General features: G+C 42.0%; 1 protein-coding gene across 10 annotated transcripts in view; it reads left to right on the forward strand.

Moving 5' to 3' along the window:
• FHOD3 (formin homology 2 domain containing 3) overlaps positions 1-15,613 on the forward strand; it is a 418,783-nt gene that overhangs the window by 22,266 nt on the left and 380,904 nt on the right. For all 10 annotated transcript variants that reach the window (XM_068671118.1, XM_068671115.1, XM_068671112.1 and 7 more), the window contains exon 2: positions 9,243-9,349. In XM_068671118.1, the coding sequence (XP_068527219.1) occupies positions 9,243-9,349 (107 nt within the window). The remainder of the gene's footprint in view (positions 1-9,242; positions 9,350-15,613) is intronic.

Genomic DNA, 15,613 nt, shown 5'->3' on the forward strand with positions numbered 1-15,613 from the left:
AGCTAATCAAACGGAAGGAAAAATGGATGATAAAAAAATAAAATAGGTGAAGCAGAAGTGCCAAATAAATTCTGCTTAAGGGTAAAAAACTTTAGATCCCTTGTGCTTTTATAAATTTGGGAGTAGGAGTTAAAAGAATCTGCAAGGTCCATGATTCTTTACCATTTGTCTATTGCTCTCTATTGAGTTTCATTCTCATAAACTTCTTAATCATGCTCTTTTAATGATTTTTACAGTTGATGTTAGGTTTTGAATCACAAAACCTTTAGGAGTCAGTCAGAAAGAGTTGATGATAGTAGTCATTACAACAGTTGTTAATAGACAAAATCTTTCATCTAAACCTCCAGGATTCAGGTTGTGTCTGAAAAATGGTTCTGTTGACAAGTGCGTGATGTTTTCTTCAGTGATTCTGCCATGCTTTATTTTTTTTCTTTCACATTTCCGTATTTTTTTTCCCTTGGTGTTAATGTGTTTAACACAATGCATTTTCCCTGTACATTAACCCAAGGGGTTGTGCTTTTTTTTTTTTTTTTTTTAATAGCTAACCAGAATCCTCCAAGTCAAATTTTGGCTATAATGAAGGATAGTTTACCCCGGGCTTCCTGTTTCCACTAGTGACTCTCTTTGACTATCATTAACTCTAAATCTCCCCTGCTTTCACTCTGAAATGTGTAAATTTTGCCAGGACTGCTGTCAGGTCCTCTCTCACTTAAGCTGTCTTGTTTTCCCCCAAACCTCCCTGCTCCAGGTTTCCAAATGGCCTGATGTCTTGTCTCTTCTTTCCCTGTTTTCCTTACTTTTGACTTCTCATTAAGGAGGAATTAATGATGCAAACACCCTGTTCTCTCAAATACTGATTTGAAGCAGAGCTGATCTCAGGACTGATGTTCCAGCCGCCCTGTATATGAAAGGGTGCAGATGTGGGTCATGTGGCTGCGAACACAGAATGCTTGTGGGGTTTTGGTGTCTTGTTTTTTGTGGTATGCTGTCTACTAGGTGCTTAGCCACTGCATCAATGAAACCACTGCTAAAGATGGATTGCAATTCACTGCTTACTGCGTCCTTGCTGCGCCCCTGTGAACTGTGCAGGTGGTGGTGTGGCAGTCCAGTATTTTAGTTTTGTGATGAGGTAGTGAGCAACACAGAGTGTGCCATGTGCAAGTAGAGTAGCAGAGGTGGAAGTGCTAGCATGCAGCCTGTGTCTTCAGCTGCAAACTGGAGGGTGCTGGGAGACAGCTTGTTCGTAGGGACATGCATTAAAATAAAAGGCTGCAAATCCTCGATTTGTTCTGTGACATCACTTCAAAAACATTTCTTAAATATGACATATTTCACAGTTTGTAGTTCAATAAGTACAGAAAAAGCGTTTTGAAGATTTGTCAGGAGTTCAGTACAATTTTTGCTTCCTTGGACTGCGCCTTATCTTTAAAAGAACGATTTCTGTGGTTTCCTACACACACAAGTTTGAACAAAAGATTCCTCAGATGATAAACTCCATTGAAGCTAATCCTTTCCCTCCTCCTCTCCCTTTTCTTGACCTATCTGCTGCTTAGAGATTATTTCCATTTCCCTGGATACCTTCACAGTAATTCCAACCAAATGGTAATGAGAGCATGTCAGCTGTAGGCATCCCCTGTGTACCAGCCAAAAAGCGGTATAGGCTTCCAAATAAAGGCTCCTGTTCTTATGGCTACTCTCCTTTTTGTTTGGCTGAAAACATACTTAACCACGAAGGCCAGAAGAGCTAGCTCTTTGTGTTCGTAGTGAGGAAAAGCTGAACAAGGATGGGGAAAAGCAATGGAAGAATCGAGGTGCCAAAAAGTTAATGAGCAGATGCAGAGGTTAGCTTTTTAGCATCGTTGTATGTTCATTATCTTTACCGTGAGAAAACTAGAAAATGCAGTAGGTTTTTCTGGCTTGAAAAGCTGGAGAGATTTTTGGTCTAAACAATTTCACTTTGAGCTGTGCTGTTGGCTGTTTGGTTCGTGTGTTGTCTCTAATTTAACTTAAAATGATTAAATTAGGCGGGGGAGGAACGTGCGTCAGTTCTCATGCAGAACGAAATTTTGCGTGGTTCTTATGCAGAATCTCAATTATTTCTAATGTCTTCTGGTTTCTTTGTTCGTACGAAACATTTCAGTAGCCCCCATCTCTAGGTGAATTTAATTTGCTTTCTTGTTCCGTGCTTGTTGACATTTTGAGCCCTCGCACGCTTCCCAGCAATGCTCGTGTGGCTACTGATGGAAGCCCTGGTGTCTTGTTTGGAAGCAGATACTCCAGTAAACTCTGAACAGCTCCCTGTGGAGCACTGTGTTAAAAGGGGTCACAATGTGAAAGCTCTGGCGAGTCAGGGGCATAATCCACTGCCTAGGAACTGCAACAGGTACGCATCCGTGCGTTACGCTTTCACTGCGATGCCTTGCCTGTGTTTGAGACCCCCGAAATAGCACAGCTCCAGAATTTTGAACTCTGAACTTCCTTTTGTTATTCTTAAGTCAAACCCATAATATTAATGTAACAGCTTTCAGTGTTTGTTTTCAGTTTCTTTGTTATTTCAGCAGAGTATTTGTATTGGCAGCGTGTTGTTGCAGTGGCTCTCTAGGATCTCACATGGCATTAATGTTTCGCTTTGTGTGCTGTCGTACCTGACCCCAGCAGTACTCGGTGGCGTCAGCCAGGCCTGAGAGAAAAGCTGCTGTTTCAGACCAGGACTACAGGCTACATATGAAATACCAACATATTTTCATCTTGGAGTAGTAGTTCCTTTCAAAGGAATTGTGCTCTGACTGCCCTATGCCTGGTCATGCAAACCTGCAGCCTGTACTTTGTGTAGGTGCCATCGATGAAACTGTGTGTAAGCTCTTCAACATGCACAGGGGCTGTGGAGCAGTTTGACATTAGTGTGCTAAAAAATAAACCAAAGGTGCATTAGCATTAATAGTTATTCCTACGAACTGTGCTAATTGCTCCTGAGGTGCCACAACACTGGAGAATGCTGTTATGCCCACTAAATTAGTTGAAAGGTCAGTGGTCTAGCAAACAAGTTTCTTTCCCTATCCTTGAAATGGGTAAGGAGGAGTGAGTTTGGTAGGGTTTGGAAACTGTGCTGGATTTTGGGAGAAGAGCCTTCTTCAGAAGTAGCCATCTGTACAGAGCCTGTGGCTGAGCTTAACTTGAAAACTCTGACCTCTTGGAAGTATGGGCTTTAAAATAAATTAAGTACATGGAGAAGAAAACACAAAACTATTAAAAAAAAGTATGGTGGGGGGTAAGAAGTTTAAAGCTTTGTTTTAAGCAATTGCAGTGGCGTTGCTGAGAGCATTGAGATTTTTAGATCAAGATTCAGCGATTGTATGCTGTTTTGGGTGTCTGTCAGACTGGAAGATGAGAGTAGTTTTTAGCATACACCATTCATTTTGAGTGCTAACATCTGGCTTACAGATTACTTGCTCTTATTTCATCCCATTGATGTCAAGCTTTGTACCTGAGATGGATCATGCAGCATCGCTCCTGAGCTGGATGCTTTGGTCTCTCTTTTGTTATATTACCTCATGACTGGCATGTGCATGTCCGTGGCATTCCTACTCTTACAAGAAGGAAGGAATTGAGGCCCTCGGCCAGAGGGTAGATGATAGCAGTTCTGAAGACAGGTAGGTGGGTTGCATGTGGGATGCGTTCAGACCATCCCCTTGTTTCGTTTCTCTGTAAGAACTAACAGAGACAGTGATGCTGTTATGTTTTAAGAGGCTAGCAATGTGCAAATGCAGAAAACTTATGTCTGGTGATCCATACTAAAACTTCAAAAGCATTAAAATGTGATGCCATCTGAATAGAACATGGTCATTTTCCATTTGAAGCTCAGCTGTGGGTGAGAGTATTAAATATTGATTTGCACCATTTTGGTTTCTGCAGTTTTCTTAGGAATACATAATATGTTTGGTAAGCAGGCAGAGCTGTTTTTTTTTTTTTCACGTTTTTGCTGAGTAGAAATTGTTTGTTTGTTTTTAATTTAATTAAAAAAAAAAAAAGTAGGGGTAAAGGGATGAGACGGCAAAGCAGAGGGAAAGCTAGCATTTGTAGGCCTTGGTAACAGGATTGCCATCCCAGTAGAAGCAGCTGAACCGGAAAGGAGCACCTTTTAAAACTGTGTAGCTGGAATGTGCAAATGTGTAAAGCTTGTGAACTGTAAAGCAAAACAAGGCTTTGGATTTAAAAATGGAAAACTGAGTGTAAAGGGACTGTTTTTATTGTCAACCATTCCACCTATTCTGCAAAGCATCCTGTAGGTGAGTAAGGAGCACGCCAACACTAATAGGAACAATTACCACCAAATGATGTTTAAATGAAAGATGAGCTAAGACATTTGAGTAAGATAAGGATTTTCCGAGTCTGTGCCAGAAGCTAGAACTGAAGAGGGATTTTATTTCTACAGCTCGTACTGGATTATTCCAACTTTTTTTTTTCTTTAAGGCATTTCCTTTCCCCCTCATTCTGGAAACAACAAAATGAGCAAAATAATCTGCCCAGTAACTTCAGCTAGAAACGTGGTGAATCTGATGTAGTTCCAGCTGGTGGCTGAGGAGCCGAGCAGTTTTGATAACTTGTGTGGTAACACTGGAAAATAAATTTATCCTTCGAACTCATAACGTAGGCCTCTTCACACTGTGAATGGGACTTGATTGCTATCTGAACTGGATCTCTGAGTGGTGCCTACATTTATTTAAACGGAAGATAAAATCAAGAAGGTGTTTGGAGCTGTCTTTGCATATGCTTGCTGTTGACTTGTCAAAGCCTTATGGTTTGGGAGACGTGAGCAGCCACTTGGCCAAAATCTGAGTGGATTCTCAGGGTGAGGGAAGAGCAGCTCCCCAAGACTGGTTGTTGAAAAATGCACTGATGTGGTCTCTGAACAAACAGTGAAGAAAAGCTTTTTTAATGGTTTGTGGTTTTGCTGTTGTGATTTCTGAAAAGCAGGGAAGGGTGCATGTGGCATTTCCACTGCCCTTAACCTTTGCCAGCCTATGCTGCCTTGGGACGGGGGTTAAAACAAGACGAAGGAAGGGAAGCCCACCTGGGACATCTGCTAATCTCACAGAGCCCTGTGGAGGAAGAGAAAGCAGACTTCCAGAAGTTTCTCTTGGCACAGTACGGTGCTCGTTGCCTCTGTGTTGAGGCATTTACCCACAGGCTTCTTGATCAAGATGGCCGGTGCGTGCGGGGGGTGCTTGTGAGGCAGACCCTGGCGCTCGGCCTACGCGTGGCCTGCTTCACGCGCCTGTGCTCCCCTCTTGTGGCCGCCAACACCTCGCTTTCAGTGTTTCTCTTGGATCATGAGGAGTAGATGAAAACAACAACTGAACTCTGGCTTTTCTTTATTTTCATTCAACCAGTTCCTCTTGTAGGGTCTGAAGGCAGCAGTAGTCACTTACTGGCATCGTGTGACTGGTGGATGGTTGTCTTGCTGTGCTGCTGCTTTTTTTGTTTGCTTTTGTTTGCCCTTACAGTAACTTGTTCTTTAAGCTGTGAAATTAAGTGATCACAGAACGGTTTGGGTTGGAAAGGACCCTAAGGACCATCTCGTTCCACCTCCCCCCAGACCAGGTTGCCCAGAGCCCCATCCAGCCTGGCCTTGAACACCTCCAGGGATGGGGCATCCACAGCTTCTCTGGGCAGCCTGTGCCAGTGCCTCACCACCCTCTAGGTGAAGAATTTCCTTCTAACATCTAATCTAAATCCATGAAATGGCGAGCCTTCCTGTTGCACAACAAGGACTTCTTTGTGATTTTCTCCTCAATGAATAAAAATGGGTGTTATCCCTTCCTTCAGGTTACTGTGTAAAACAAAGCGAAAGTCATTGCCTGTGTACTGTCATCAAACTAATTTGAGTCCTGTGAAGTTCAGTGGCTGTGCAATGCAAATAACTTTGGCCCCATGGGCTGAGGCACTAGACAAAACTGACTGAATTTGGTTCCCTGCAGAAGATAGTGACCGACTGAGCTTCTGTGCTGGGTTCTTTGTTTCCTGGTGGCCCATAAGGAGCACTTGCAAGAGATGCTGGCTTGACATTGCCCTGCCTGTGTGATTTCATGGGGCAAGTGGGTAATGTTTGGGCTCGTGGGGACCCCCAAGGGCAGGGCAAAGGAGCTCAGCAGGGCTGACCTCGCTCTGCCCGCTCCTGGCCAGGACTGAGGGCAGGACACCTCTCCTCGGGTATGGTGTGATGCAGCTTCCCTCTGGCACGGGTTAAATGGCAGCAGATGAGGGATTAGTAAACACTGGTTTTAAGTGTTCTGGTATTTTAACAGTTTAATCAGTTTGTTTGCTTTTGCTTAATTATTTGTGTTCAGTGTAACTATAAGCTTGTAGTAGTGTAACTGTTGCTCATACTCTTATGGTCTTACTATGTTCTTCCTGTTCCTTTTTCTTACATTTCCCTGATATAATTATCTGTGGGAAAACTCTATTTCAGGGTTATTTAAAGAATTTCTAATTGTGGTGATGACTCACTGGGGCATCGATACAATTTCTTCTGCTGAAACTATCATTCTGTTTCAATTTTTTTTTAAAGCTTTTGAGTACTTTTGTGGAAACGATTAAAAGACGACAAACTTTTATGATGCACAAAATAGAAATTGTAAATGTCACCTTGACTACTTTGTTGTTATATTACATAAAATTTTTGGCTCTTCTGGGCAACATACAGGTGTGATGGAAAAAAATGATTAATGATTTGAAAGGACTGGCAAGAGAGGTTTTAGAAAAATTGTTTTTTATGTTTATGAAAAAAAAAGGCCTTGCAGCAGTAGTATTAACGAGTTGAGCAGCTCAACAACAACAAAATGCTTGTCTGAGTTTTGGGACCAGTAGGGAATATTGAAGAGTCAAAAAGAATAGTAAAGAATAAAGTGAAATAAACAGAAATAACTTCTAAAAAGTTGAATAGCCATCTTGTTCAGGGTTATGGAAAACAGCTCTATTAAATATTTTTGAAAGACTCTTTATAGATTCTGCCTTTTGATCATTCTCAGAGAAGATGTGTGCTAATAAAGATTTTTAACATGAATTGTGATCAATGGGAAGAGCATGTCCCAAATGAGCTAGACAGAAGCTGTCTGCGAGGGTCTCCAGAGACGGGAAGAAGTGATGCGTGTTAGATAAACATGGAATTAACACAGAACAGAGGGGAGAGACCTAACATCTTGAATTGCTACTAATAAGCACTAATGAGTGAACATTGGCCAGCCTTTGTGTTGAAAAAGACAGGCGATTTACTAATTAAAAAAAAAATCATAAGGTAACAAATCTGTGTGTTCTGTCTACAAAATACGAGTACTGGTGAAGCTTGAAAGGGAAGATGCGAAGTAGCTTAATGACCCTATATAAGGGTGATTCCAGAGTTTATTGCATTAGTTCTTGCTGCTTTTCAAAGTGTTGTATTGCTCCTTTTCATGTCTGTGTGTACACAAGCAAGAGAGACTTTTCTGGCAAGATTCACTGTTAAGTAAGGGAAATAAAAGATACAGTAATGGAAGAAATTGCAGTCACTCCTATTAATGGATAAATGGATACTGCGAACAACCCTTTAAAGCCTGTGTGAATGCTATGTTCAGCTGAAACTATGGAGATGAGATGAAAATAGGTAGAATGCACTATTTTCCTTTATCTTGTACGCGAAGTACTTCCTGTTCTCACCATGCTTTTTATACACTAAAGTCAGAAGACATTAGTAAGGCACTGTTCCTTTTCCCTAATTGTGCAGTATAATTGGGAATTGTGGGCAAATCTCCTAATCTCCATAGTGACAGCAGAACATTTATCTAATTAGTAGTTTGCCTTTTGGCATTACTTTGAATAAATTAGCATTTCATTTGATATCCTGGGCTACTGGGAAAAAGTTTCCCAGAGCAGTATTTAGTCTTTCTTCTCCAAAAAGTGTATTTTGAATTAGCATAGGTTAATAATATCCTTTGTACCCGGGGAGATGCAGAATAGTAATACTGTTGTAATTCTTAATATCAGGGAGCTGGGCCTGGAGGTGCTTTTCTTTCTTTAATCCCCAGGAGTCAGGGTGAGAACTCATGCTGCATTATTTGGTGTGCTTACTCTTTCACTGAGGGGGAAAAAAGAGAAAAGAAAAAGTGGAACAGGTTCAAACGCAGCTTCACCTCTTCCCTCTATCCTTTCCGTTCTCCAGAAAATGAACTTTTTCTTGCAAGCTGTAAACACTGCTCAGCACAGTGATGTGGGCTACCTTCAAAAGTCACGCTCTATCAGTTGCATGTTAAAAAGTTGCTCTTCTGCAGGATTACCAGTGCAGTTAATCCAGAATGACCCTGAGAAGACTTCTAGTGTTTTTTCTTGGACAGGTGATAAACAAGTGGTTCATCTTAGATGGAGTTTCAACTATTTTCTAGTGTTAAAAGTGTCATTTCTTTGACTCATCAGATGCTTTGGACCCTTGCTAACCCCTTCTAAGAACTGGTTTCCACCTGCAACAGCAGGTTGGTACGGTGAGAATTGTTCTTCTCTCCCCAAAGTGGTCTCTGCCGTGGGGCTGTAAGTTCATCCCCCCTCCAAAAAAAGCAACTATGATAGTGGTAGGGTTGAGAGGTATGCAATGGAGCTGTCATCTTGTTTTGCCACAGCCAGAGGGATGAAGTGTCTCCTGTTTGGCAAGTCAACCTGAGGCTGGCTTGTATATCTAGTAATGTGAAACACCTGGGGCTACAATACTGTTGAAAGTGAAACTGATTACAGAAGGACCCCAGCACTGTGGCACACCGAGGTCCCCAGCAGCTTTTGTCAGACTGGGCTCCGTGATGGCAGCTCCTCTGCTTCTGGGCAGGGTTTCCCAGGATGTCTGAGGTGGATGGTCACTTCTTCCCTACCAGGAAGGTACGACACCCTGTATTTCCACCTGCCCTTTTTCTTGTTTCCCTGCCTTGGGAAGGGATTTTCCTTGTTTCTTGTAATTTGGCAACGGGCTGTCATGGTGAGAGAGAAGTTCATGTTGCTTCTTAGCTCTTCCTTCAGGCTTTTTAAGTTACAAATTATCATTGTGACCAAGCATTATCTAGTGAACATGGACTTGGGATTGTGTACAATGTCTAACATCACTCTCTTCTACTTCCAACATATGGTTTGTTTTAGGGAGATTTTGGACCTGGAAAATGGAAAGCCTATGTTAGAGGTATGTCAAAAAATTACTGCTAAAATCTGATGTTCTGAATTTTGTCCTACAGCTTGATGACTGCACTCTACAACTGTCTCACAACGGTACCTATCTGGATTTAGAATCCACTCTAGCAGAACAAAGGGATGAGTTGGAAGGCTTCCAGGAGGATGCTGGGTAAGTCAATGTTTGCTAAATTTTGATTAATAAGCATACTTGTTCCAGAAGCATTGAGGTTTCGGGAGCTTTTGTGGTTGACTTGGTGCATTCAGGTCAACATAGGAACAGAAAATGTAAAATTCTTTCCTTAGTAAGCATATGAGCCCCTTCCCCCCCCTTCTGTAATTAAGAATTTTTTGACTTCTCCATCCATGTTCACTTATGCGATATTCTTTTAGAGAAATGGTACTACAAGAAATCTGTGAGGAAGACTATTGCGACTAGTCTAATCCATATTATAGCTCTTTGAGGTTGGTTAGTTCTGGGAGCTCAGAGGTACCAACCTGTATGATAACAGCCAAAGTAGAAGAATACATGAAAGTTGTGCTCTTGAAGTTACAGACTCAATTTCTTTGTGCCTTGAAATTTAAGTCCTTGTTACATATTCTTGAGGAAAAAACTTGTATTGGCTTTTTTTCCACTCTGACTCATGGTGTGTGGGATTTTCTGTGGTGATGGTAGTGTTTTTTGATGATCCTTGTCTTGCCTTTTTTTTTTTTTCTTTCTTCAATTGCTGGCATACATTTGATGCTTTAACACAGCTTTCCATAAACTATCTGTGGTGAGACTTGTGAAAACAGAAGGATGTTTTCTGGGCCTTTAGGTGACTGTCTTGCTCAGAATGTAAAATGAAGAGACACTCTAAAGCTATTTTAGCTTTGTTTGTTGCTATATTGGACTGGGTAGTTGTTATTAATTGCATGGGTGCGTTTTGGCATAGGCTTGGTGCATGTGAGTAATGTAGCTGTGCCAGAAGGAAATTAACTGCATTCTTAATTGGTCAGGGCTTGTTAACATTAGGAGGTGTAGCCCTTTTGCTTTTACTGTTTCCTCTACCTTTTGTGGTAGCTGTCATGCCTCTGATGAATACAAATACGAATTCCTAAAACTTGAAACTGTGCTTCTGAAGATTATTTTATATGGAGAAGATTTTTAAATAATGTTACACATGCCTTTCACACATACCAGTTTTGGGCATGTTTTTATAACTATTGGAAGACAAAGAAATGGTTCAAAATGAAAGCAGTTACAAAGAATGTTGCTCAACAGATAACAGTAGCCAATAAAGCTGAACTGAGCATCCCTTCCTGTTCAGTAGGAGCGTGAAGTATAGAAGTTGATCTAGTCATCAGTTTACAGCAATTTTTATCACTGCATAAAAGAATGAGAAGTACTTATTCCCTGCTAACTTGATAATAAGTTAAAATCAAGTAAAGATAGACAGTCTTCTGATGGTTGTTTACAATGCTGTAGTAACTTTGTATGCATGAACGAGTTGTCACCTCACATTTCTTTTTCCTTTCCACTGATGTCTCCACGATAATTCTGGTAATTTTAACTCCATTCCCTTTGATACCCCACAGTGTCATCACTGAGCAATTTGGCAAGCCAGAGGCCAGTTGGTGCTTTCCCTGCCAGACTTCTCACTCACAATTGCAGGCAACCTTCCTTCCAGCTTAGTTTTAATTTCTGCTGACTTTGGGTGTATAAAATCCATGATGTGTACTGTTCCTGAAACACGAGTCTAATTTTGTCTGGGGTGGCTCTCCTAAGGAAGAAAAGACAAACGAGCAATCCATCCCATCCTCCCTAAACCAAACATCCAAAAAAAATCAATCAAAAAAAACAAAGCACCTGGACATGTGAAACTGTATCTGGGGACTGCATGTCTATGGTATCTATCTGATCTGAAAAATCAGGTAATATTTCTGTGTATTTTGCACGTATGTGCAGGCTGCCTCTTGTGCAACCAACCAGCTGTCAGTTGAGCAATTCATTCTTGCAGTGGTTTGTGCTGCCAGTTCACGTGGAGCGTGCTGGGAGCTCCTCCGTTCCTCTGCCAAGAATGGGTAGGGAGGTACGATTCACCTTCATGTGCTCAGCTTCATAAAAGCTTGGGATACAAATCATTATTGTATTAGTTTTACTAAAAGGTTCATGTGAAACAAAACAGTTTCTGCTGTGTATCCCTTGCCTTCATCGGTCTTTGCCCTGTTCTCTGAAGTTATCCCTCTAGTAGCTGTGGGTGTATATTCCTAGAGTGTGCTTATCAGCAGTGCTGCTTAATGACATGGGGGTTGTGTTTTAACATAAATCGTTGTGAGGTTGAAGAAATTTTAGTTCCATATTCCTCCTCCATGCACACATCTACCCTGTAACTTGCAGGCTGGAGCCTTGAAAACTTAACATTTTGCTTGGCTGCAAGGGGATTCTGCTTAGTGAAGTACAAAACCTTGCATTTAGGAGTAATTGGTTAAGGGACAAGCAGGTACTGGTCAGGCAGATTGTGAAGCAAGAGGAATATTTGACTTGTCAACAGCTTTTCAGGAATGGAGCTGACGTTTTAGGGAACTGTGTGCTGAAAGCGAGACTGATTACGGTTCTGTGTAAAAGGTAAGGAGTAAGGTGTAAAGCGCGAATTTAGCCCATGAAATGCAGTGAACTTGGTATCTTCAGTACTGGCTAGGCTTCAGCCATGGATTTCTGCATCCTGCTTTTGTCCATGTTTAAAGAGAGTATTCTCTCTGTAATAAAAATAAACAAGGAGAAAAAAAATAAGAACAATCGCCAAAATTTCTGAAATCTGTGAGGTAGCTTCCCTGTATGACTCAGTAACTCTGTCACTTCAGAGTAAATGCAACTCTTGTGAAGCTATCCAAGAGAAAAAAAAAAAATTAGACATAGGATAGCTGCTATACCAAGTTTCTGGCAGACTAAAATCTGTTCTGGGGACTTGGGGCTCTGATCTTTTGCCCCTGCAGAGACCAAAGCACTGAGCTGGAATACTCCTGAGCCGGAGAGTTGGCTGAGGGCATCTGGGGCTTAGCAGCCTGCTTTCTGCGAGTGACTGGCTGCAGAAACCACTTAGTCTCTTTCTTTCTCTCTGGGTCATTTCAAGGTCCTGCTCTTAATCTTCAAAGCTTTTAATTTTCTGAGATTAGGCTACCTCAGGATCTGCCCCTCTACCATTCCAAGGCTGTTGTGCTCATCAGAGTCACTGAAGCTTGCTGAACTCTGAATGAAGGATTTAGTAGCTGGATATTCGTGGCATTTTTTGTTTAAATTTTAGATCCTAAACTCCTATTAAGAGTGACCAGAATGTTCTGGAATTAGTTTTCAGCAACTTTTTCCCAAATGTTCCTGTTTGAACTGGCAAGCAAAACTGTTAAAATTGATTTTATATATATATATATATTTACATATAAAAATACTTTAAGCACACTGCTAAAATGAGATTTATAAATAAAGAAATAAAGCGTTCAGGAAATGCAATTTTACTTTTTTCTTATTGGTGTGGGAGATAGTAGGCATCTCTTTACTCTAGTAAGGATGGGATGAACATACTGAAAAAATAGGAAGGATTTTTCTTCAGGAGGAGGAAAAGGATGGTGGCAGTTTGGCTGGAATCTATCTATGTAAAATTGTAAATAACAGGGATGAGAAGGGCATGCACCCATACATGATTTCGAATGAGTCATCTGCACTTGCAGAATACAATGAAAGCATGTTTTTAGTAGTTGCTATCCTCTCCAGGAGAGCCTAAACTTCTATGTAGGGGAGGAGAAAACCCAACCCACAAGCCAGCTCCTTTTAGCCTGTAGGGCTAACGGTGAGTGAAATGCAGCCTGGGCCAGGACTGTTTTCCAGCATTCACGGGTTTGTTGCATAGCTGTGGGACTGGGGAGAGCAGGAGCATCTCTGTTGGGGACGGGGTGGATGTACAGCCTGGCCTAGCACTGGGGCTGACCACAGAAATGCTGGCCCCGCAGAAGGTATCAAGGTCAGGAGACAAGTCAATAAGAGCACCTAATAATTTCCTTCCTCTCCAAGCCTGGCATGTATTAATTTTTTTTCTATTATTATTATTCTCACACAAATTGTTTTGTGAATCACTAATTGTGTAAGGAGGCAATGTGGAGGCAGGCTGAGTTGGCTGTCTGCTCCTTTAAGGAGTCTGTGACAGATAATGATCTTCCCCTTTGTTTACTTGCGATTTTGTAGGATGAGCAAGAACTCTCACGAAGTTTGTGTGTTTGTATTAACAATAATTGTCCAAGTTCTCGTTGTGGGCAAGTCTTAACAGACCCTAGTGGTAGTCTACAAGGTAACACAGTCCTGAACCACAGAATACAAAAGCTTCTTCAGACAGCATGCTGCAAGCGATGGGGATTTCCTCAGGGAACACATTCTCAAGGTTTCTGTTTAGCAGAAGGATTGTTTTGAAGTACTTCTGACAAATCATTTCACTGTTGATGGTTTTGCATCCCTTTCACGCTCCTTGGCTCAAACCAGTTCTGCTGGGTGAATCCCAGTCCAAGTTGGATTCCCCATGCTTTCCCCCTCAATGCTGCTCATTCTGGACTTGATTCAGGATCTGCTGAAGGCAGGGAAGTCTTGCAGGGATCTGTAAATTTTTTTTGATGCCTATGTACTGTACTTCTTACCTGATTAGACTTTGCAGCTAACTCAACTACAGAAATGAAAACTTCCGTTGTGTGTCACTTCTTTTGCATGAGGAAGTTGGGAACGCACTTGAAGGTTGACTTCAGTTTTTGCCTAAGAAAAATGATGTGGCTCATATCTTGAAGCAGTAGTGCAAGCTAGCAGATCATACACTGATATTGTGTTATTTCAGGCAGAGTATATTTGTGTTGGAAGACTTGACTTCCGACAGCTTTCTCGCCAACTTTGTCATCTTCTCTAATGTTTCTCAGTTCAAACAGCAAGGTAAGTTAGAGAGGTGCCTATGTAAGATTGTCACGGTGTTACAAACAGCAGAGACTGGAATAGTTTAGTGTAATGGTTTATCTGTGTTTCGCAAAATGCACCTGATCACCTTAATCTTTTGATTTCTGTGATGCCTAGTTATTACTCTGAAATGCTGAATGTGGAAAAATAGTGATGAATGGTCACAGAAACTTGCAACAAAGGAAATAAGGTTTTCAGGTTAAAATAGCATCAAGAAAACTTCTTCATATTGAGATGGATTGAATTGTTTGAAGTGGACGTGTACCTAGAGCAGGTGGGGTGTGGAAGTCTCACATTCTGTTTAAGGTATTTGTATCTCGTGTAACATCCCTTGTCCTTATCCACTGCGCAGATGCAAGGAGTGCAGAGGCTCAGAAATCCAGAGGAACGTGCTGCTGCATGGGGCTGAGTGGCAAAGTACCCAAAGGACTGTGTTGTCCTGGCCCTGTTAGGCCCTGAACAGCCTGGTGTGCTGAAGGATTTCCCTAAATGTGACCCCTCCGCTATTTCTCCTGTTCTTTGGCTAGGGTCTAGATCGATTTGGGCTGTCGTATAGCTGAGAGGTTACGGTAAGCCTTGGAAAGCTCATTACTTTCTATAGGGCAGCAATATTCCAGTCTGTAACGTATTAGATGAAGATGTTGAATTGCATTTTGAAGTGAATGATTAGCCAAAATTTTACTGTTGCAAAATCACAGAATCACAGAATTTCTAGGTTGGAAGAGACCTCAAGATCATCGAGTCCAACCTCTAACCTAACACTAACAGTCCCCACTAAACCATATCCCTAAGCTCTACATCTAAACGTCTTTTAAAGACTTCCAGGGATGGTGACTCCACCACCTCCCTGGGCAGCCTGTTCCAGTGTCTAACAACCCTTTCAGTAAAGAAGTTCTTCCTAACATCTAACCTAAAACTCCCCTGGCGCAACTTTAGCCCATTCCCCCTCGTCCTGTCACCAGGCATGTGGGAGAACAGGCCAACCCCCACCTCTCTACAGCCTCCTTTAAGGTATCTGTAGAGAGCAGTAAGGTCGCCCCTGAGCCTCCTCTTCTCCAGGCTGAACAAGCCCAGCTCCTTCAGCCGCTCCTCGTAGGACTTGTTCTCCAGGCCCCTCACCAGCTTCGTCACCCTTCTGTGGACCTGCTCAAGCACCTCGATGTCCTTCTTGTAGCGAGGGGCCCAAAACTGAACACAGTACTCGAGGTGCGGCCTCACCAGAGCCGAGTGCAGGGGGACGATCACCTCTCTAGCCCTGCTGGTCACGCTGTTTCTGATACAAGCCAGGATGCCGTTGGCCTTCTTGGCCACCTGAGCACACTGCTGGCTCATATTCAGCCGAAATGGTCATAAAGCTTTCAGGTTTCTAATTAAATAGTTTTTCTGGATGGATAGGTTGCAGATTTTTTGCTTCCCTCCCTCCTAAAGTTAGAGAGAAGTAGTTGTTCCTACATGCGTTCACAACTTTAAGTA

Source organism: Anas acuta, chromosome 2 (genome assembly GCF_963932015.1).
Source record: "Anas acuta chromosome 2, bAnaAcu1.1, whole genome shotgun sequence".
NCBI classification, from domain to species: domain Eukaryota; kingdom Metazoa; phylum Chordata; class Aves; order Anseriformes; family Anatidae; genus Anas; species Anas acuta.